The 24,654-nt window shown below is 40.0% G+C and overlaps 1 protein-coding gene across 3 annotated transcripts in view; it reads right to left on the bottom strand.

The window, feature by feature from the left end:
- PSEN1 (presenilin 1) overlaps positions 1–24,654 on the bottom strand; it is a 75,503-nt gene continuing 50,849 nt past the window's right edge. For all 3 annotated transcript variants that reach the window (XM_047862214.1, XM_047862216.1, XM_047862215.1), the window contains 4 exons: positions 16,112–16,198; positions 13,341–13,514; positions 6,330–6,448; positions 1–4,583 (listed from right to left, as the gene is read on the bottom strand). In XM_047862214.1, the coding sequence (XP_047718170.1) occupies positions 4,428–4,583; positions 6,330–6,448; positions 13,341–13,514; positions 16,112–16,198 (536 nt within the window). In that variant the 3' untranslated portion in view covers positions 1–4,427. The remainder of the gene's footprint in view (positions 4,584–6,329; positions 6,449–13,340; positions 13,515–16,111; positions 16,199–24,654) is intronic.

The following is a 24,654-nucleotide window of genomic DNA, read 5'->3' as shown; positions in this document are numbered from 1 at the left end:
TGGATTCATGCAGTCTTTATTAATTTGACAAACACAGGAAAACCTGCAGTCTATCAAAATTATATCTCACCAAGAATCTGAAAGGTATTTTAAAAAAGACGTATTCACAGTCTGTCTGAATCATGTACAAAGCAGTGCCTGTAGAAGCAAAAGCCAGACGACAAACATGCCCGCTGAAGCCTGCAGCCAGCACCTCCAATCCCGCGGTGAACAATCCTGTACTACTTTCTACAGCTGATTGATTTCGAAGCTGCCCTTTTGCAACAATTATTTATTTTCAAAGGAAAACTGCTTCCTGGGAAATCTTTCTTGCTACACACACCAGGCTCAAGCGCTAACACCACGTTCCAGGGCCCAGGGTGGACCCAGCTACTTCCTGAGGGCACTGTTGCAGGCAGCCAAGGCCCTGGTAAACATTCAAAGAAAGGGTTCATTTCAGCACCAGGCTGATTTTTAATGCACGCATCTGAGGTGTTTCCTGCCAGAGGAGAGGATGGTTCAGATGATGCCATCCAGAGGATTCAGGAGGTGAGCATGACGACACCCTTGTTAGTACACTGCTCAGCAATTTCACTGAAGCCTGTGAAGAGTTGAAACCATTGTTTTTAATCTCCTGTGTTTGGGGGCATTTAAAGAGAAGCAAGAAAATCGTTAAGGATCACTTCTGGTCTCAAACTCATGATGATACTGTTTCATCCCAGGGCAAGACCAAATGTCCAGTTTTCAAGTTCCCTTTGCAGAGTCAGCTTTGTGGACACCCCCGGAGGTGAGGAGAATGGCGGGTCAGGCCGTTATAGACTATCCAAAAGCAGATAGAGGAAAAGGAGTACTTCATTGAAAGGGTTGGTTTCTGGAAGAATCAAGATCACCTTTGTAACATCAATTTTATAAGCCCTCAGTGATGGTAACCATAAGAAGGGGTTACTGACAAGTACCCAATATTTCAGAGAAGTTCAAGATGGCGTGTATCAGGAAACAGGAAACTATAGATGTATTCTGAGGATAGGTCTTACTCATCTTCACATCTTTAGACTCGAGCACCATGCCAGGAACATGGAAGACACTGAATAAATGTTTTCATAGTGGCCTCTGAGCTCTTTCTCTTCTAGGGCTAGATCATGAATGGGGCAAATGTGCAAGGCCAGGCACTGGAGGTCAGGCTTCCTCGAGACGCTGACCCTGGAAGATCTTATGTGGGAGCTTAACCTTTGTCTCATATTCTACAAATCATGACCAGGATGACTATATAGTTTTCTGAGGCCAAGTAAAGGCCAAGTACTAAACTTACTGTATGGACACTGGTTATGGAAGAAGGGTTTTTAAAAACAAGAGACTTTAAAAAGTGAGGATTCAAGAACTCAAAAGTGAAAAGCCCATGCTTCTGTAGCAAAATCAATAAATCATTCACTTATGATTGTTTTCTTTCAAGTTGCTTAGAAAGCTTTTTTTTCTAATCAAGAAATTTAATCATTTACAGTGAGAGCGGTGATCCTAGGACCGACCATACACTAACCTCGTGAGAATCAAGAACAGGAAAACACACTCTTCCTCTTTGAAAAAAGGTCCGTTATCTTCCAAATATGGTTGGTATGCCCACAGGCTAGTAGCAACCTTCTGTATGTACACACTCTTGGTTCCATAGGCCAGTCAGACCCAGACATTAGTGGTCACTCTTCTTCCTCCTCTTCATTAAGCAGGTTGCCTGGGCTGATCCTGCTTTGTTTGGCCAGCTCCACAGCCACCCCTGCCCTGTGTGAGGGCACATCCTCAGTGGACTTGCTACTGTTTTCCCTGGTGATAATCTAGTTTTCATGGTGGAAGACTAGCATTTTGACATTTCAAAAACAACTGAATTAACCCTAAGAAGAAAGTTCAAAGTTCTGTATCTGAGATTGGCGATTTAAAGAAAAGAGTTCTTTGCTGAGCTGTGGTCCGTCCTGCAGAAAGCGAGATTTATTGCCATCTTTCTACATAGGACAGTGATACAAAGGATGGATTAAATCTCACACACACACACACACACACACACACACACCCCACATACCCTCTTCTGGGATAAAACCTCTCATGAAAGATATGGTACTTTTGGGACCTTCGCACTAATAACTAGTCTAGATCAGGGCTCCCTCAAGACTGCCTCAAATCATGAACATATTCAGGTGGCTTTGCTGTAGTGGTTCAATCATGTGTCTTTCTAGAAGTTAATACCTACATTGCTATATATGAGGAAAAAGAATCCTGGAAAAAAGGGGCTAAGCAAAGAGATACGAGAACCTATTTTAAGCCCCACTCTTTCTGTGCATTGACTTGTTTTTCCTGCATTTCTCAACTACCTAATATGAGCCAGTTTTTACTTATAACTCCAGTTATACTCCAACAGCACACTACTGCTAAATTTAGTTTCTTATAAAAAATATGCTGTGACAGAAAACAACTATTCTAAACTCCAAGGACGGGGTACCTGGGTGGCTCAGTTGGTTGAGCATCCAACTTCAGCTCAGGTCATGATCTCGCGTTCATGGGTTCGAGCCCTGCATCGGGCTCTGTGCTGACAGCTCAGAGCCTGGAGCCTGCTTCGGATTCCATGTGTGTGTGTGTGTGTCTCTCTCTGCCCCTCCCCAGCTGGCGCTCTATGTCTCTCAAAAAAATAAAATAAAACATTAAAAAACAAAAACAAAAGCAACCTCCAAAGGGAACTGCAAACTAGATCATATGATAGGCTGGAGAGAAAGCAGGAACAGGAAGAAAAGCTGGCCTTTCTTCAGCCACAGGGGGAGACTAAATGTCTCACAAACGCTTATAATCTGATCACTGTGGCTAAAGGTGGTCAGTGGTAAAAGAAGGGCTACGCCCAGCAAAGCTCCATTTAAAGGTGTCATGTGCCCACAGGCTGATGGCTCCGTTTATGTGCACTGTCCAGCTGAACTGCGCAGGACCTCAACTCCACTGCCCACTTCAAAGGTACAAAGGTACACTGCAATGAAAGGTAAGGCAGAAGGGAAAGCACAAAACACCCAACGTGAGGTTCTTGAGGAATAACTTGGTTCTCCTCCTTAAGATCTGCCCACGGGACATTAACTCATTTTGTCCCATTGGCTGTTAGTGGTCCCATCTTTTCTCTTCTCAGCGTCTGGTTCGCCTCCTGACCCTTGGTTCTCCCGTGGCTCACCGAGTAAAATCATGGCTTTCTCCAAACTCTTGCTTTGTACTGATACAACTGACTTTATAATCCACCAGCTTTTGGCTATTGGTTTAAATTCTGACCTAGTGTCAGAGACAATGAATGGGTTGTAGTAAAAAAAAAGAAAAAACAGGACAGGAAGTGCTTCACCAGCCATTTTACTCTTCTTTAATTCTACTGTCTTTGGGCACACATTGTATTTGCTACTGAAGAAATTATGACAGTGAGGCTGACAGCACTGATTCATTAACACATTCTTTGCACCACACAAAGAGTAAAATCCTAGAATAACTGGATCATCTGCTACCACAACAGAGCTGTCTCATTTGCTGTAGAAGAGAATGCTTATGGGGAGTCAGGGAGAGATGGGAACAATGGAAGCATCCAGGGCAAGTAAACCTACAAGTATGTCTAAAAATAAAGAATTTGGTGGAAAACCCAGAATTCACCTAAGGCTGACAGGAAACCGTTTAGATATAGTTCCATTCTTTCCAGAAATTGCTGAATTTGGAACCTGAGGTTAAGACTTTTAGGATAAAGCAAGTAAGTTCAGACTGGCCATGGGAAGAAATGCAACCATAGATGAGTTTCAGTGCTTGAAAACAAAAATTTTCAAAATCAACCTACATATCTGACTTGACTCAAGGTGAAAAAAAAAAAAGTCTTATTTAAAAATGAGAAGTCTACAGCAGAAAGGTTTGAAAGTGAAAGTTAGAGCCCCTTTTCAAAAACCTTTTCGTGTTGCTGCTGGTGCCTGCTCTCCTTACAGTACCTCCTGAAAAGGTTCAGAGTTCAATACAGGTTTATTAGGTTGATCTTCAACATGTAGTTTAAGATGAAGAGTCCTGTTTGGTTTAAACCGTGTCATTTAACTTCTCGGTAATGGGAGTCCTGAGAGTCTGCAGTGTTGGTAAAATCCACCTGTGACCAAGGGTCAAATTGCTGGTGGGAGCACAGCAACTTCTTGGTCCGCCCCTCCTCCTCCTCCTTGTCCCTCAAATCTGGTAGTTTTTGCACCGAGGGACTCAGTCCGTCACGATGACGTGTGTTCAAAACCATTTTCTGTAGACATCTTCTTCCAGTGCCCAGTGGTACAGGTGGTCAGGAAGACTTGGAAGGAAGCTGCAAAAGTCCAGCTGGGAATCTTGCCTTTGTTAGATGTGGACACAGTAAAATCATCTTTGTCCTCCCCAGGTTTAATTATAGTCAAAGGAGAAAAATCCATGGGATTCTAATTGCAAATATACTATATATAAAATTGATGGAATGCTAACTGGTCCATAAAGGGCTGTACAAGATAATCTGTGGCAAAGTAGAAAACAAGCCCAAAGGTGATAGAGATCGGAAGAGCTGGCAGAGCTTTCTTGAAAATGGCGAGGAGTAATAATGTAAGGCACAGACCCTGTGGACAAGAGGGGAGAGACACAAACTCAGGCAAAATTAGGAAAGTATTTCATGCAAAAACAACCCAATCACAAGTATTTAGTTCACTGAATATTATCCTTTGAGCTTAAATTTTAGGGCAATTTTTTTCGTTACGTTTGGAAACAACATTTATTTTCCTTTACAATACAGAGTTCATTATGCACACACTTAATTCTAGGTAAGGAATAGAATCTAAAAATAAAACTATTTTTTAAAAATTAAATAATACTGAAATTTCTACTTAAAATATTGAGTTGGCTACTGTGAGTTTAGTTTGGCTGACTAAAGTCCTGGAGGCGAGAAGCATCCTTTATGTTGTACGGGGGCAAAGAGATGCTCACAGAATAAACCAATACAAGTTCATGGAGCATATACAAGTTTCTCTATCTGAAAGTAGAGCGTTCCTATGAAGCCTTTTGTAAGCCGAAACAGCATAAAGCGAAGCATATCCCCACTTCCTGAAAGTTCCAATTCTGCCACTTTTTTTAATGAAAGACCTTCATTAGTATGATAACAGCCTTTTTGTAAAAGCAAAAATCTTCCTTGGATTTCTTTCTGTTATCGAAAACAGCAAAGTGGTGTAATATGCACCTTCAGAAAGCAGGAGAACACCTGTGTTGCTTTCTTGTAAACACAGAGCAGCCATATAATACTGTCCGTTTTTTTATCCTAACTACTAAGACAATGTCTGAAAACTGAGCATTTCAAGTTTATCCAAAATAAGTCATTTTCCTCTTAAAAGATACAACACATCCAGAAAAGTAAATAAAAATAAAGAAAAATAAAACACATGAAAATTCTAACTGGTTTTATGATCATGATAAACCACAGAGGTCAGCATAAAATAAACTCGTAAGTAATGGCTCTCAACTCACCTCTCATCTAACTTCATGGACACATATCAGACATCACATCTTTAGCAAAAATACCACTAAGAAATACCTTAAGAGTTACTTATAGTTTTGAAAGCGTCGGGGTTCATGTTGTGGTGCTACAAGCAAGACCTATGTGGCATCGTGCACTGTGTTAGCTTTGCTCGCCTCAGACTTGCTGCCCCCGGAATACTGCCTGCTGCAGGTTGTGGCATTAAAGGCAAAACCACCACCAGACTCAGGAACAAAGTGAGGATGAGTACCCCTTTAAGACTGATCTAACACAGCTATTTTCCTACATGTCTACGCTGCCAGGCTTGAAGCAGCTGTTCCCAATCAGAGGTGCTTATCAGAACTTTCCGGGGAATTAAAAAAACCCACACAATTAAAACATTAAATATCTCAGGGCAGGGATGCACAGTTCTAATGGGTAATTTTAATGGGTGGCCAGGTGGCAAACTATTAGGTGAGGTTCAGTTAATTTGTTTTTAAAAAGCTCTCCAGGTGAATGGCACACTCAGCCCAGCTAGGGTGAAAACAGATTGCCTTAGGGCCACTTGGGTGGCTCAGTCCATTAAGTGTTCTACTCTTGGTTTCAGCTCAGGTCATGATCTCGTGGTCTCATGGTTTTGAGCCCCACATCGGGCTCTGTGCTGGCAGCGCGGAGCCTTTTTGGGATTCTCTCTCTCCCTCTCTCTCTGCCCCTCTCCCACTTGTGCTGTCTCTGTGTCTCTCAAAATAAATAAATAAACTTTAAAAAACAAAAAATAAAACAGACTACCTTAAAGGGACAGCATAATCAGAGTTCTGAGGTGAGGATTTCAGACATGTTTTTATTAGTGTATACTTACAATTAATATGGCTACAAAACAGGCTATGGTTGTGTTCCAGTCTCCACTGGCTGTTGCAGAAGCTTTACCAACCAGAACACTGTAGAAAATGAAGTCTCCTAATCCAAGTTTTACTCCCCCTAAAAAGGAAAGATTATGAATATAAATGTTTGTTACTTTTTGCCATCAATTCAAAAGTGTCACTGCCATATTCCATCCTGTATTGAATGAGAAAGCAGTAAAGGACATATAAATTTTGGCTTTAGCTAGGTTTTCTTTCTTTTTTGTTTTCCTCCAATATGAGTTTCAGATTCTGTATGACTGGCTCCGGGGTCTTCAACATTGAGATGCTGTTGTTACATATAACAAGGAACAATAAATAACAGCAGTCATCTATTGACTGCCTGGTTTACACCCGGCACTTGTTCTAACAAATCTTCACGAGAACCCCTATAATTTACTTCATAAAATTCACCCATTGTTCAATTATTGTAAAAGATGTAGAGTTGTCCAACCATCACCACAATCCACATTTCCATCACCCTAGCCCTTAAGCAACACTGATGTCTTCTCTCTCTATAAATTTGGCTTTTCGAGACACTTCATAAAATGGACACGTAACACTATGTAGTCTTTGTGACTGGCTTCTTTCACGTAATGTATTTTCGAGGTTTATCCATGAAATTGCACTTGTCTGCACTTTCTTTTTACTGGTCAGTTTTCCACTGTGTGAATACACTAGTTGATGGACAATGGAACGTTTTCATTTTGGGGCTATTATGAATAATGGTGCTATGAACATCATGCTGTGACCAGGCGTACACATCTTTGTGTGGACGTTGTTTTCATTTCCATTGGGTAGATTCCTACAAATGGGATTGCTGCATTATATGGGAAGTTTATCTTTAGTTTTTTAAGAAACTGCCAAATTGTTTTCCATACTGGCTGCACCAGTTTACATTGCCACCAGCAAGACCTCAGGGTTCCAGTTTCTTTACTTCCTTCACCAACGCTTGATATTGTACCCTTTTTGATTACAGCCATTCTGAATAATGGTGTTGAGCAGAGTTTCATGTGTTTATTACCTCTTATATTTCTCCTTTGCTGAAATGTTTATCCAAAGCATGTCCGTATTTTTTAAATGGGTAATCTCCTATTATTGAGTTGTAAGCATTCTTTATATATATATCCTTAACACAAGTCTTGAATAGACTCGAAATGTGGTTTGTATAGCTTTTCTCACAGTCTGTGTCTTCTTTTCTTTTTCTTTTTATGTTTATTTATTTGAGAGGAGGAGAGAGAGAATGCCAAGCAGGCTCCACACTATCAGCACAGAGCCTGACGTAGGGCTGGATCCTAGGAACTGTGAGATCATAACTTGAGCCGAAATCAAGGGCTGGATGCTTGACTGACTGATGCCACCCAGGCACCCCTCTTTTCCTTTTCTTAATGGTATCTTAAAAAAATTTTTTTTAATAGCAAAATATACAACTCAACGGCATTAAGTAAACTCACACTGTTGTACTACCATCCTCATCATCCATTCACAGAACTCTTTTCATCTTGCAAAACTAAAACTCTGTACGCATTAAACACAAACTCCTCCTCCTTTTCTCCCCCCATTCTCTGGCAACCATCATTCTATCTTCTGTCTCTAAGTTTGACTACTCTAGGTACTTCATATCATACAGTATTTGTCTTTTTGTGACTGGCTTACTTCACTTAGCATAATGTCCTCAAGTTCATCCATGTTATACAGCATGTTAGAATGTCCTTCCTTTTTAAGGCTGAATAATATTCCACTGTGTGTATACACATTTATACACTCATCCATCAGTGGACACTTGGATTGCTTCCACCTCATGGCTATTGTGGATAATGCTATGAAATTGGGTGTACAAATATTTCTCCTCTTAATGGTATCTTTTGAATGCAAGTTTTTAATTTTGGTGAAGTCCAATCTATCAATTTTTTCTTCTATGTATCAGTGTTGTATTGAAGAACTCTGCCCAACCCAAGGTCATAAGTTTTTCTCTTTCGTTTTCTTCTAGAAATTTATTTTAACCACTTACATTTCAGTTTATGATCCATTTTGAGTGCATTTTTGATTGTGGGCATGATGGACGGATAGGGTGAGGCAGGAGTTTCCACTCATTCTTTTGCATGTGGATATCTAATTGTCCCAGCACCACTGGTTGAAAAGATTACATACCCTTTTCCTGTTGAATTATTTTAGCATCTTCGTAAAAAAAATTATTGACCATAAATGTAAGTATTTACATCTAGACTAGCAATTCTGTTCCACTGATTTATATGCCTCTCCTTGCGCCTGAACTGATTACTATGGCTTTATTTAATTTTTTTAAATGTTTATTTATTTTTGAAGGAGAGAGAGTGATCATGAGCAGAGAAGAGGCAGAGAGAGGGGGACAGAGGATCCGAAGCAGGCTCTGTGCTGTCAGCAGAGAGCCAGATGCGGACTTGAACTCATGAACCATGAGACCATGACCTGAGCTGAAGTTGAACACTTACCCGACTGAACCACCCAGGTACCAAATTACTATGGTGTTACAGTAAGTTCTGAAATCACATAGTATAAATCCACCAATTTGTCCTTCTCTTTCAAAATTGTTTTGGGTATTCAAAATTCTTTACATTCCCATTTTTTTGAAATGTAGCTTGTAGACATTGACAAGCTGATCCTAAAACTTAAAAGAAATGCAAAGGCTATAGGTTTTCTGTTACCCAACATTTTTTCCCTTCAAATTCTTTTAAAAAAAATATACACTTAAGTAAAGGCTAGGGACGCCTGAGTGCCTCAGTCGGTTAAGCATCTGACTTTTGCTCAGGTGATGATCTCATGGTTCAATGGTTCAAGCCCCACATCGGGCTCTGTGCTGACAGCTCAGAGCCTGGAGCCTGTTTCAGATTCTGTGTCTCCCTCTGTCTCTGCCCCTCTCCCATTCATGCTCTGTCTCTCAAAAGTAAATAAAACATTAAAAAAAAAAAGTAAAGGCTAAAACATGGATTCAAAAGATATGTTTTAACTTGGGATCCATTATTCATCCATAAAGCTTTAAAAGTGGCTTTCATTTTTCTGTTAAGTATTCCCAACTGAAGTTTGACCCTGGTTTTAACGTTCATGTTGCCTGGGTTAGAGAAACCACTTCCAGGGGAGAGAGGCAGAGGGCCCTGAGAAGTAGTGTGTTCCACATGTGGGTGAGAAATAAGCAGAGGGCTGGTTAATAAGATATTACAGAGAAACCAGTGTTCTTGAGTTGTGGGAGCCAGAGTGAAGTCTTCCTTAGTGGAAAAGATAAACATATGACCCATGAAATCCAATGCTATGAATTACTGGGTCAGCTACCCTTTAACTTGCTAACCTTCCCAGACTGATGAATATACACACCAGTTTCACATGTACAGAAGAGGCCAGTACTACTATTTAAGTACTTGTATGATCCAGAGCAAGTTGATTAACTTCTTTTAATCCTCAAATTCCTCAGCTCTAAGATGGGGATTATGAGCTATTACATAGGGCTGTTATCAAGAATTAAAAATTAGGGGCACCTGGGTGACTCAGTCAGTTAAGTGTCTGACTTCAGCTCAGGTCACAATCTCACTGTTTGTGGTTTTGAGCCCCGTGTCAGGCTCTGTGCTGACAGCTCAGAACCTGGGGCCTGCTTCGGATTCTGTGTCTACCTCGCTCTCTGTTTCTCCCCTGCTTGTGCTCTGTCTCCCTCTCTCAAACATAAATAAACAAAAAGAAAAAAAAGGCCGGGGTGGGGATGCCTAGGTGGCTCAGTCGGTTAAGCATCTGACTTAGGCTCAGGTCATGATCTCATGGCTCGTGAGTTCAAGCCCCGTACTGGGCTCTGTGCTGACAGTTCAGAGCCTGGAGCCTGCTTTGGATTCTCTGTCCATGTCCCCATTTCCCTCCCTCTCTCTCTCTCTGTCTCTCTGCCCCTCTCCTGCTCACGTTCTCTCTCTCTCTCAAAAATAAACAAACATTTAAAAAAATGAGTTAAAAAATAATACAGGAAACATTCTTGGCACATATAAAGGCTAAAATATATAATAGCCTTAGAAAGACATAGATTTCAATTTCAAATGTTAAGCGCTATAAGAAACTAAAACTAAGTTCTTCAGAAAAAAAAATGTTACAGAAGTGAGATTTTTAAAATAATGCAGGGAAAAACTTTTGCAGTTATCTGAAAACAAATATGTATTTAGAATATTCAAAGAATCATTACAACTCAATAAAGAGGCAAATAAAAATGGTCAAAGAATCTGAATATAGTTCTCCAAAGAAAAGATAAAAATGGCCAATAAGCACACAAAAAATTACTCAATATCATTAGCCATTAGGGAAATGCAACTGAAAACCATAATGAGACACCACTTTATACCTACTCTAGATTATAATCAAAAAGATAGTAAGTGTTGGTGAGGATGTGGAAAAATTGGGGCATTCACACACTGCTGGTGGGAATGTAAAATAGTATGGCTGCTTTGGAAAACAGTCTGGCAGTTTCTCAAAAGGTAAAATACAGAGTTACCATAGGACCCAGCAATTCTACTCCTGGGTATATACCCAAGAGAAATAAAAACATGTCCACACAAGAACTGGTACATGAATGTTCACAGCAACATTATGCATAACAGCCCCAAATGGAAACAACTCAGATGTCTATTATCTGATGAATGGATAATAAATGTGGTATATACATAAAATGTAATATTATTTGGCTACAAAAATAAATGAAGTACTGACACATACAACACAGATGAACTTTGAAAACATTGGCCTAAGTGAAAGAAACTAGTACAAAGGATAATATAGTGTAGGATTCCATTTATGTGAAATGTCCAGGATGGGCAAATCTAAGATAGTATATTTGTTGGTGTAGGGGGGACACGGGAGCTAGATAGACTTGCTTTCTGAGATGATGAAAATGTTCTAAAATTCACTTGTAGTGATGGTTGCACAGCTCTGTGAATACAGTAAAAATCACTGCATTGTGTACTTTAAGTGGGGGGGGGGGATGGGAGGGACTGGAGAGCTGGACAGCTGAGGATTGTGGGATTTCTTTTGGAAGTAATGAGACTGTTTTAAAATTAACTGTGGGGTGTCTGGCTGGCTCAGTTGGTAGAGCATGCAACTCCTGATCTTGGGCTTGTGAGTTCGAGCCCCATGTCAGGTACAGAGATTACTCAAAAATAAAGTCTTAAAAAAAAAAAAAAAAACCTGCCTATAATGTATTATTTTACCTTTTTACTACTAAAATCTCTTCTTCTACTTGAATAGTAAAATTCCTCTCCCTCACTTCCCCTGAGGTTACAGAAAAGAATCTGTAGAGTCAAATTTCCACTCCTGAAAACAACAGGCTAATTTTACTACGTTGATAAATTTTAAGTCTACTGATTAGTAGTACACTTAGGATGAGCCTGCTACTGGCATGATGTTTGAGGGAAGTATATTCTGAAATTCACTAAAAGGAAGACCAACAGCCTTCACATGGGAGAAATATATTTTAGGGGTGCCTGGAGCCTGCTTCAGATTCTGTGTCTCCTTCTCTCTCTCTGCCCCTCCCCCACCCATGCTGTCTCTCTCCGTTTCTCAAAAATAAATGTTTAAAAAAAATTTTTTTTTAATATTTTACATTTCTAATTAAAAAACCCTTCAGTTTTCGATTAAATGCTGATTTTAAAAGGTTGTTCAGAGATGGTTACATTACTGGATGCTAAGATGATGAAAGAATGTCAATTACTAGTTTATAGTGGTCCCAGATAAAGAAAATATCATTCTGAAGTTAGGAGGGGCAATACTTGGGTTTTCCTTTAAAAAAAAAAAAAAAGAGACAAAGAGAACATGAGAGATGATCAGGAGAGAGCACTCAAGTTGCAAGGTCAGTCATGAAAGACTGCTATATACTCAACAGCTGTATTACTTCTTTCTTTTGGCTGTAGGCACCTTTGAGAAAAGAGAAAAGAAGATGCAACCTCATTATGGTGGTAACTTTGCAGGCAGAGAATGTATCAGCAAAGGCAAGCTTAAGCCTGGCTGTAAGACGAGGCAACTGTGTCTAGTTTCCCTGGAGTGTGAAAGTCACAGACTGTAGCGGACGCTAACATCTGGAAAACTCAGCCAAGCACCAAAGTTAAGTATGTGCCAAGTTCTGACCCAGTTAAAAGACTAAACCTGAGCTGGCTGTATGTAATAAGTGTTCTGCTGAAGCTCAAGGATAATGTCAAGATCATAACAATTAGTGATTAGTGAGTAAAGAAGCTAAGAAATTTAGGTGTTTGTTTCTTTAAAAGTACTTAATATTTTCACTGTAATGTTGTAATCAATCAAGAGTTTCACTTTTCTGGGGGAAAAAACCCACAGAGAATAATTTAGTTGGAAAATGTGCTAATCTCTTAATAAATCACATCTCTAAGACTAACTGAAGAGACGACTGAGCCCTAACCAAGGGGGGGGGAGGGGCTCTACTGGCTGATAATGTTCCCAAGAAACCCCAACTGCTAACCAAGGTCTAAGTGACAACATATCTTAGACACTGAACAAATGCTTGCATTTCTCCCAATAACCAAAATCCTTTTGTCTTTAAAATTAATAAAATACAGTGCTTGCCAGCAAAGGGAATAATGATGTAAAAGGTTGAAACATTCAAACTCACAGGTCTCTACACACCAAAGAGGAAATATACTAATGAAATTTTTGTAAATAAATATTGTAGTCATGAGTCTTACTGGAATAATAATTTCCAAAAAATCTTTTATCTTTTAAAACAAATGCCAAAGTTCAGGCTGTAAAAGGCCATTTCCAAAAATCTGAGGGGCAGAATTTGGCCCATTAACAAATGTAACTATGAGAAAAGCAACAACTATTAATATTTCCCACTAAATGCTATACTCTGTTATTCAGAATTAGACTGTACCACTCTTGATCCATTTTATTTTTGAGGAGTTTGGTAATGTAGCACCTAAAGGAACTCATGACTTTTCAACATAGAGTAACACACATACTTTCTTCTGGGTCCTCACTGGCTAGAATGCTGCTGGAAAGTTCCTGCACAGCAGCTCGTGACTCAGTCGTGGAGTGATGAGGCCCTAGGCGGTTGTCCCTCTGGGCTTCCCACTCTTCACTGAAGCCACCATCATCGCTCTCTGTCACAGGGTCTTGGGACTCCCCTTCTGTGCCTTCAAGAGAAAGTGGAAATTACAGCTCTGTAATACTTAGGAAAAAATGTTAATACCTTTAAGAAAACTACACGGAAACAGTAACTACCCGACTGTCACTGCAACTAGGTTAGCTGGCTCCTAAACCACAAATCACAAGCTGTAAAAGTACCTGGAGGTTGCCTACCCAATAGTCATTTCTCTCCTTGTTTCCTGAAGGCAGAGTCCGGATCTGTTTGGGTTTCCACCTATCCTGCACATGACTCTTCCCAATGACAGTTCTAAGGCTGAGGCTGGTACTAGCCAATGTGTGTTGAGGCCAAGTTTGCTCTGAATTTGGGGGGAAGATTGTATCTAAAGATGACGGAACCAAGAAGAAGGAAAGAACCTGGGCCCCTGATGATATCAACGAACCATAAAATTCCCCAACCCCACAAATGCCTACACCTTAGGACTCAACTCTAAGTTAACACAAGAGAGAACATAACTCTTCTTTGTTTAAAGCAACAAAGATCTGATCTCGGCTGCCCAAAGCTTCCTAAATGATGGCGCTCACCAGTGGCTTCAGTGACCAGGATAAAAACCATACCATTATGGGAGGTGGGGTGAGGTAGGAAAGTGGGGGTGAGTTTTTTTATGGGCCAGTCATTTTGTTACGATGATCAATCTTACTGAAAACTGTGAGCATAACATGAAAGTCCTGAGAAACTTCCATACATTAAAAATAATTAAAATACATGTGAAGTTGATAATACCTTTTCTCTCCTTTATTATTATTTCTAATAAAGGTAAAACATGCTCATAGCAGAGGGAGGTTTACCATGAACAAGTAAAGCTTGCATCCTTCAGACCTCTCACTTGCATGGAATTCTTCTGGGAGGGGCCAGAGCAATTCTGTATTTGTATTTGTATTCTTTTTCTTAACCATGTCTTCACAAAACCTGAATCTTCTATGGTTTGGAGTTTACATAATCATATAAACATAAGCTAAGCATAAGCTTTATAAATAAAAACTGCACTGCCTGCTCTGCCCCATCCCTCCTCACTCCTACTTCCAAACCTTCAGACATCCCTCTTGGGAGCCCTGTGTCTTTTTGTTCCAATGTAACTTCTAGTTCTTCTAACACAGTGGTTTTTAGCTAGGGGGTAGCACCACCCTTCCAGGGGGTGTTTGAAGAACCAGGATGGAGGCCTCTTTGGTTACTGCAACACCTCAAAGCCACTATTAGCATTTAGTGAGTGGGGGACCAGGAATGCTAAATATCCTGCAGTGAGGGGAAGTCCCACACAATGAAGAATTGCCCACCCAAAATACCACAGCACTCCCGCTGAGGAGCTCTGAAGTTCAGCCAGGTCCTTCTAACTACAAGGCCTCTCCCCATGTCTCCTCTTCTAGAAAGTTCTTCAAATCTTCAGCTGGTTCATCACCTACTGTCACTGCCTCAGGGAAGCCTTCCTGATTCTCCAGAGTAAAGGAAATTCCTCTTCTATAAACTTTCATACCAACTTATACATCTCCTTTGTAGGCTGATCACAAGTGTATGAATTATTTGTGGAATTAGTTGTTGAACATCTGTATCTCCCCAAATAGGTTAGAAGCTCCACAGGGACAAGGTATCTTGTTCAGGGCTGTACCCCAGTGCCCAGAAAAATACCAGGCACACAGGAGCTCAATCACTATTTGTTAGAAGAATAAAATCTTGCTGTACCAAAACCACATTCATACTCACATATATAACTCATAGGTAACAATCTTTTAATTTTCTTTAGTTTCACACAGGTTAACATAATAACTGGCCTCGTAACAACTGTTTCCAACGTACTTCCCACTTCTCTACCCGGACTGCTGTGGGGTTCTCAGGGGACAGTGCCCTCCTTGCAGCACCAACTCGGCAGATCTCCTGGCTCCATAAAACCCCAACTTCCCTTTTCCTGACAAACAGTAACTCGATTAAGGCCCTTTTTTCTTCTCTCACCAATCTTTACTCTGCCTGTTTTTCAGCTTCCTCATGACGTTAGCTCTTTTTGTTTTAAAAATAACTTTCCTTTCTTCTTGACTATTTATGGTGTGCTATTATTCCAGTTCTCTCCACCAACTCCTACCTTATGTTCTCCTTAACATCTTCGGTAGTACCCACAGAGGCCTTTGGATCTCCCACCCTGGATCATTACTTTTATTCTCCTCCAGAAAGTCCTGTCCACCTGGAATATTTTATCTTCTTGGTATAAACATGATTGCATCTCAAGTCAAATTATACTTAAATTACCCTGGCCATATCAGATAAGAGGCTCTCATTTTTACAGGTTTGGAAACCAAGAGTATTTTTCCTTTTTTAAATCATAGCCTCAATTTGAACCTTTCCATACTGGTATTAAGGGCACCGAATGGCAGAAGTTCTTCACCTAGGGTGCCTTGGGTGTGCAGTTGGGTTTAGAGTGTCTGAACTCCTTAAATATTTATCTGTATTTACTGGATATTACCACAGCTTTCAGGAGGTGCTCAAGAGTCCATGACCAAAGACAGAGGTTAAAATCATTGCTTCTTAGCTCACTGTCAGCCAATATAACAGGACAATGACCCAGAAAAAACAGGAAATTACCAAATAAAAGTCACCTACTTTGTGCATTACAATTGGAGTTTTTGGATACCTTCCTTTGGGCTTCTGGGTCTCCTTCTGCCATATTCACCAACCACACCATTGTTGCTGTTGGGAAAGATAAAAGTCCAGATGAGAACTTTAAACACAGAAAGTATGTGACTAGAGAACAGGCCATTATCTTCCTACACAAATCACCAATCTTCTTAATGTTGCCTTAAGTATCTTTAACAATCAGAAATAAATGCAGATTAAAAACCATAAAAGGTTTTCTTTGATTTGGGCAGATTAATGAAAAAATCCTAAAACTGAGCATTTACTCTGGCTTCCCAACTGCAGCTGCTATTGTAAAACAGTTCCTCATTATTTCCAGTCCCTGCAAAGTAACCAGAGAGAAAACTGTTCAGGCCAGTCAGACTCAAGCTGGACTAGCTGAATTTCCTAAAACAGTGTGAAATCACTGATGAAAATTACTTATTGGAACTAAATCAGAGAACAAACCAGGGCTCACAAAAGCATCAGATGATCATGATGATTCTAAGGATGACTGAATAAGTTTCTTTCACATTATGCCTTACTTCTGGATTTTCAATAATGCTAAACTACAGGATATACAAGTATTAAAAAAAGGTTAAAAGCAACAAACATAAAGGGGATAGTCAACTGGCTTATTCTATGTCCCTTCCATAAAAATAACATATATATCTATATAGATCTAGGTATATACACACATCTCTGTCACATTTTAGTTAAAGGACAACATGAATACTTTAAAATGGTGCTTCTCCTATATTGCAGGTGGGTTAAAAAAATGGTATAGCTCCTATATAGCTCCTGTTGAAAAAGAATTTGGTAACCTCTAATAAAACTGTATGTGCCAAAAAAAATGAAATCTTGCCAGTTGCAACATGGACGAACCTAGATGTTTATGCTACTACAGTAAACTAAATGAATAAACAAAACAAAACAGAAGCAAATCCATAAATACAGAGAACAAACTGGTGGTTGCCAGAGGGGAGGGTGGATGGGGGATGGGCAAAACAGGTGAAGGGTATTAAGAGGTACAAACTTTGAGTCATAAAATAAGTCATATGGATGTAAAGTACAGCATAGGGAATAAGTCAGTAATATAAAGAACTTTGTAAGGTGACAGATGGTAACTATACTTACCACTGTGAGCATTTCATAATGTGCATAAATGCTGAATCACATCTGAAACTACTATAATATTGTATGTCAACTATACTTCAATTAAAAAAAAAAACTACCTGTGCATTAACCCTTTTATTCAGGAATACCACTTTTGGGAAATATCACCAAAATACACTAACAATAATACAAAAATACTTATAAACATGTGCATATAGGGCTATAGCAGAAACCAAATGCTAGCAGCAACCTGAGTCTAATCTATGGTCACAGTAAGCAATTTTAAATAAGACACTTGGCATCTATGAATTTCTGGCTTGTTATCACTGATTTTATAATTATATCCATGTTCCTAATACCCTTAGGCTTTCTGAATAACTTATGAAACAAATACACAACCAAAGAAGCTGAAAATTCTTTTTTTTTAACCTTTTTTAATGTTTATTTATTTATTTATTTATTTTATCTATTTATTTTAAGATTTATTTTTGAGAGAAACAGAGACAGAATGCGAGTGAGTTAGGGGCAGAGAGAGAGGGAGACACAGAATCTGAAGCAGGCTCCAGGCTCGGAGCTGTCAGCACAGAGCCCGATGGCGGGCTCGAACTCATGAGCTGAGCCAAACTCATGACCTGAGCCAAAGTCGGACACTCAACCGACTGAGCCACCTGTTTAATAAACAGGTGTCCCTGTTTATTTATTTTTGAGAGACAGACACAGAGCATGAGCAGGGGAGGGGCAGAGAGAGAGAGAGAGGGAGACACAGAATCCAAAGCAGGCCCAAGGTCCCAAGGTGTCAGCACAGAGCCCGATGCAAGGCTCAAACCCACAAGCCAGGAGATCATGACCTGAGCCGAAGTCGGATGCTCAACCGACTGAGCCACCCAGGTGCCCCTAGAAGCTGAAAATTCTATAACAACTACACTTTCTTGTTCACTGAGGCTTCAGGATTTTAAGGTAGGACAAGTTTCATTATATGATAACCCAACTAAGTGGTCAAAGTCAACATAATCCAGGTATGCAATACACTCTTAAATTCAAACCCAAAGAAGAGAAACTCTGTATAAGGCTTATGAATTTCTGTAGCCTTCTTGGCAATGAAGGTAGCAAGTATTTATTTTTCTCTATGCAAGTATGAAAAAATATAACAACAAACTCTTTTGTTTTAACATTTAATAGTACCATGGAGGGGCGCCTGGGTGACTCAGTTAAGCATCCAACTTCGGCTCAGGTCATGATCTCACGGTTTGTGAGATCAAGTCCCACATTGCGCTCTGTGCTAACAGCTTGGAGCTGGAGCCAGCTTTGGATCCTGTATCTCCCTCTGTCTCTGCCCCTCTCCCACTCGCACTGTCTCTCTCTCTCTCAAAAAATAAACAAACATTAAAAAAAAAATTAATAGTACCATGGAAATCAGGCGTCAGCAAACTTTTTCTATAAAGAGCCAAATAATAAATGTTTTGGGCTTATGGGTCACATCTAGTCTCTGTCACATACTCTTCTCTTTTCTTTTCTTTTTTATTAAAACTGTAAAAACCACTCTTGGCATACAGGCTGTACAAAAACAGGTTGTGGGCCAGATTTGGCTACAGGCAGTAATTTGCTAACCACTGATGTAACTTATCATGAACAGAATATGTAGTTGTTGAATGAATTAATATTACTAAAATAATATCTAAAAACCCACTTCTGAATCTTTTAACACCAAACATCTTAGATTAGAAAAATATGCAATTTTAAAAATTAACATAATCTAAACTCCCCCAAACTGATATGAAATCAAAGAAATGCTTTGAATGAAATGATCTACCCTCAAGGAACTATTAGCCTCAGTTTTTGATAAGCTACCAGAGTAGACCACCTCTACTAGGGAAGAATGATTTAGTTCCAAAGCCAGGTGTACATTTTTCCTGTCAGAATGATGGAAACAGAAAACAAAAAAATGCTGCTCATATTTTGTGAGGATAAGATGCTTTTGCAAACCAAATATCATTAACTGGGGAAGAGTACAGAAATGCAAAAAAGGATTGCTTTTTTTAAAAATTATTTTCTTAATGTTTTTTATTTTGGGGCGGGGAGGGACAGAGAGAAAGGGAGACAGAGAATCCCAAGCAGCTTCCAAGCTGCCAGTGCAGCCTGAGATTGATGTAGGACTCGATCTCACAAACCATGAGATCATGACTTGAGCCAAAATCAAGAGTCAGATGCTTAACCAACTGAGCCACCCAAGCAGCCCCAAAGGACAGCATTTTTAAAGAGCAAATAGTAGGGGCGCCTGAATGGTTCAACTGGTTAACTCAGGTCATGATCTCACGGTCTGTGGGTTTGAGCCTGCATCAGGCCCTGGGCTGACAGCTTGAAGCCTGGATCCTGCTCCGGATTCTGTGTCTCCCTCTCTCTGACCCTCCTTTACTCATACTCTAATATAAAACAACAAATATTAAAAAAAAAAAAAAAAGAAGAAGCCCTCTCAAACTCAGTGATTTATAAAATCCTCATGACAGATTTAGTATTTCATGAGAACAGATGCTTTCTTGGACCTGTCTGATATACACAGAAGGTAAAGATTTATGCTTAATGTTTTTCCACATATGTTGAATTACTGTTAAAATATCTTAGAATGTCAAATGTTATGCAGACTTGAGTTTTTAAAAATGTGACATGCAAATGATATTTTAAAACAACAAAGTAAACGCTTATTTGCTGTATAAAATCAGTATGTATGTTTAATGTTGTGGCAAACTGAAAAACCACTGCCAATTCTTCACCCCTCCTGCACCCATGCTCGTGCCATGGCTACTGTGAACGGCATGTTGTTCTCCTCCTCTTCCTGACCTGGGGCTCAGCTATGTGGTTTGCTTCAACCAATGACACGTGGAAGGGGTGACGGCATGCTAACATCGAGCCTAGGCCTTCAAAGGCCTTGCTGCTGCTCTGTCGTTCCTCTAGCCAGTAAGAACAGGTCTTCGAGGAGCCCACTGCTGGAAGAAAGGGAGCACGTGGAGCTGGGCTAGAACAGCCAACTCAGATCAGCTCAGTGAATCAAACCACCTGCAGATATGGGGGGGGGGGGGTGCGGGGGGCGGGGCGGTGATAAGTGACTCGTATTTTTAAGGCACTGAGTTTTAAAGTTTTAAGGTTTCAGTTTTAAACCACCTTAAATGTGTCACCACATTATTGTGACAGAAGCTAACAGTAGACAGAACAGTAAAACAATGTAAAATTATGAAAACACAAATAATAATTTAAAAACTCAAAATCCCTCCCCTTTGACATCCATAATTAACTTTTTAAAAAACACAAGGGACAATTAAAACTCTACAAGTGGAGAAAGGTATAAAGAAAAATATAAAAGCTACCAAATCTCTAAATCCCACTTCTCAGAGGTAAACACTACTAGCCTTTTGTCAGTTTTTAAAAAGTATCATCAGGATTGCATGTATACAGACATCCATCGACAGCTCCTTTCCCCTACTCCTCCCACAGGACACTGCATTACTGCTTTCAATCTTGCTTTCTGTTTTTAGTATGTCATCTTTAACATTAAAAAAAAAAACACAACTGGACATATACAGAGCTACTGCATTTTTTTTTTTTGAAAGAGAGAGAGTGAAAGCGAGCGAGCATGCTAACAGGAGAGGGGCTAAGAAAGAGGGAGAGAGAATCTCAAGCAGGCTCCAAGCCCCAGCACACAGCCCAACTTGGGCTCGATCTCACAACCGTGAGATCATGATCTGAGCCGGAATCAAGAGTCAGATGCTTAACTGACTGAGCCACCCAGGTGCCCCACTGCCTCATTCTTTTTAATGGCTGTACAGTTATCTATTTTATGATTGTACCATAATTATTTGCAAGTGTTCCCTTTGATGGATACTTAGGTTACTTCTAACCAGCATTCATTATTAACATTTGGTGGAACATTCTGTATGCACAAATATAAAAAACATAAATGGATTTTTATTTCCAGGAATAACACGTAAGAAGCTCACACCCAAATGTGATTAGGAGTAAAATGTTCAAAACGTCATCTGTTCTTTTCTGTTAAAAAACACAGGAAGCAGATGATAATAAATTTATACTGGAGAAAGAGTAACACAACGATCCTTGCATTCCAGACAATGAGTTTCTTAACACTTTATCAGACTTCTCTAGCTACAAGCACAGTCCCCACCTTTCTACCTCCTGCAAGTGACCTCACATCGAGTTCACAAGAAGATTAAGGTCAACTAACACGTGCTCTCAACTTTACCTGTATCTTTCACTATGTCTCACTACCCTCTGCATTTCCGTCTTCCTTTTTCCTTCTTTCCAGGTCTTTCCCTGTTCTCATCTAATTCCTCTTCCTGAACTCCTAGAGCAATTTCTATCTGCTCTGTTGATAACCTTGTTCCATTAATCATTCCTTCTTGCTGGTCATTTCAAAGGCTTTCTCCACAGGCTCCTTCCTCTCAACCTTAGAAACACAGTTACATCTTCTGTCTCCTGCCAACACCTTTCCTCAGACCTGCTCTCCTCTCAAGTCACCACTGCCCTGGCTATATGAGACAGGAATCTGCAGCAGTAGGTGATGTGTACTGTCCCAACCCTCCTGCACCACCCATTCTCTGGCCACACCATCAATTCCACTGCCAGGATCAGCAACAGCAAAACAGACACACTTCCTTCCCTTAGGAGCTATTGCCTCTGGTCCTATCACTCTACTGAAATGCTCTCTTAATTGCCACTGAAGATGTCCAAGGCACCCAAATCTATATGGTTTATTTAGTCCTCATTATCTTTGGCTTCTTTGTAGCATTTGACATTCTCTCCTTAAAATTGCTTTTCTAATAACCCAACAGAATAATAGGCAAGAAAAAAAAAGCCTACAAGGATATGTATCATATTGATTATAGGGGTAACTGCTAGTAAGGTATTATGATTGGGGATGATAGTTACAGTGAAATTTTGCTTTATCTACCATATTTAATATTTTCCAGCATAATCAGTTGCACAATTAAAACTTCTGAAAACATGTAAAACAATACTATACCCAGTCACAAAATAAGAAATATATATAGCTAAGAAAAACATGAAAAAAAGTCCAAATAATCACTAATAGTTACTAGTTAATAACCCAAGATGCAAAATAAATAAGAGGTTATTTTTTGCCTATTTGTTTCACTCACACGTAATAATGAAGGTATAACGAAACTGGTACTTTAACACTACTAAAGGAAATATAAACGGGTATAGCCTTTTTAGGAGGCAATTTGGATCTATCAAAATTTAAAGGCATACATCTTTTGACTTAGAGATTCCATTTTTTAAAAAAATTTTTTTGACGTTTATTTATTTTTGAGAGACAGAGAGTGCGCGCACATGAGGGGGGAGGGGCAGAGAGAGAGGGTGTAAGGGTTAAATTGTAGTGTAGGGCTAACTCATAGCTTGAAAAATAAGAGCTTTGTTCTGACACTGAAGGTCAAGAGATAACAGCCTTGCTTTACTCTTGTAAATTATGCTTCGTACTCTTGTAAATCAGGCTTTACCAATGAAGGAAACAAAAGCTCAAAGAAAAGAGCATCAGAGGCAACGTCAAGGAGATCCACTGGTTGCAACTTAGCGGAAGAAAGTCTAAAATAATCACCTCATCTGGGAACTGTTTCTAACTCATCTGGGAACTGTTTCTAACTCATCTGGGAACTGTTTCTCTGTTCTGTTCCCAGGTAATGATAAAACTATGTGATCGGCTTTCAAAACTCTGTACCCCGGCTGTTTGGGGCCGCACTCTGATCGAGAGTGTTGGTCCCAATCGGACAGCCTTGCCTCTCACTGCAATAAACTTTGCTGTGACTGTCACTGGTGCCCGTAGCATTCTGTTTCAGGAGTCGTGTGGATGCAACAAGGGAGACGCAGAATATGAAGCAGGCTCCAGGCTCTGAGCTGTCAGCACAGAGCCCAATGTGGGGCTGAACTCACAAACCGTGAGATCATGACCTGAGCCAAAGTCGGATGCTTACCCGACTGAGCCACCCTAGCGCCACAGCAATTCCATTTTTAAGAATGCATCTTACAAAAATATTCACAAAAATGTATGCTCTCTGCAAGCCCTGTTTGTGACAGAAAAGAAATGGAAATGATCTACAGGTCTACCAATAAGGACACCTATTTCTGGGCATCTATGTAAGAGAATACTATGTAGCCACTTCACATACTGACAAGGAAAACAAGTCCTGATACTCGTTTTTGAAGTGGAAAGTCCTGGCTATTCCAATTGTCTGATATTTTCCTCTCTTTAATTGTTGTCTCTTCATTTTCTCACTCTCTAAACACAGGAGTTGACAAAATTCTCTCCTTGACAACCTCTCCTCATCCACTTCTGTCTGAACCACTCATCCACTCCCAAAGCTTCAACTACCACCGCCACAATGACCCTTTCAGTTCTGCACTTCTAATGTCAACCTTTCCCCAAGAACTAGCACTTTGCTTCTACACTTCTGGTGGAAATTTCTCCCTGGATGACTCAGAGGTCCCATCAACTAAATAAGATATGTGCCCAGACAAAACTAAACATTCCTCAAACAAGAGAAATGTTTCATCATCACCTTTCCTTCAGGCTTAAGACTTCTCTCATCGGTTGCTAGGAATTACCTACTAATTCTACCTCCAAAACCTCTTGTCAGTCCTCTCCCTTGACTGCCATTCCCAACACCAAAATTCAGACCTTCATCATCTCCCACCTAAATTACAGCATTATCTGCTTAGTTATGCTTCCCATTACCTCAGTTTTCACTGCCCCCAATTCATCTTGCACAATGCTGCAAGCTTATAAAGCCACAGCTCTGATCACATTTCTCTTGTGCTCAAGAACCTTTGTGATTCCTCAGTGATCACATACAGATATCTAAGCCAGACACACAAAGCTATCCTTGATCTTGCCCTAATCTGCCTTCTTGCCCTAATCTGCCTTTCCAATTTGTACTCCGCATTCTAGTCAATCTGAACATCTGAAATCTGATAAAGATGCCCCATTCTTATGTCTCAAAGACAGTCTTGTGATAAACCCCTTATGGAATCAACTCTTCCATCTGTGTTTGCAGAAATCCTACCATCCTTAAAAGGTTCAATCAATCCAAATGCTATCACATCCATGAAGCCTTCCTGATCCCCCAGTCAGGTTTTTCCCTCTTCGAATTCTCTTGACACTTTGTGCCACTTCTGGATCAGGTAAGAACGCCTTGGATGTTGCTTATTTATACACTCTAAACTGTAAGCAAAGGAGCTTTAAGGAAGGCAAAGTATCTTAAACATCTTTATGTCCCCCACAGTGCTCTGGCAGCAGATTTGGTCAAAGCCCAAATGCTTATGTACCAAATGATTAGGAAGAATATGACCCCAAAATAACAACAAGAGGAGCAAACAGATTGTGAAGGAACAGT

Source organism: Prionailurus viverrinus, chromosome B3 (genome assembly GCF_022837055.1).
Source record: "Prionailurus viverrinus isolate Anna chromosome B3, UM_Priviv_1.0, whole genome shotgun sequence".
Lineage (NCBI taxonomy): Eukaryota > Metazoa > Chordata > Mammalia > Carnivora > Felidae > Prionailurus > Prionailurus viverrinus.
The sequence above is the reverse complement of the archived record's forward strand: the minus strand, read 5'-3'. Positions and strand labels throughout refer to the sequence as shown.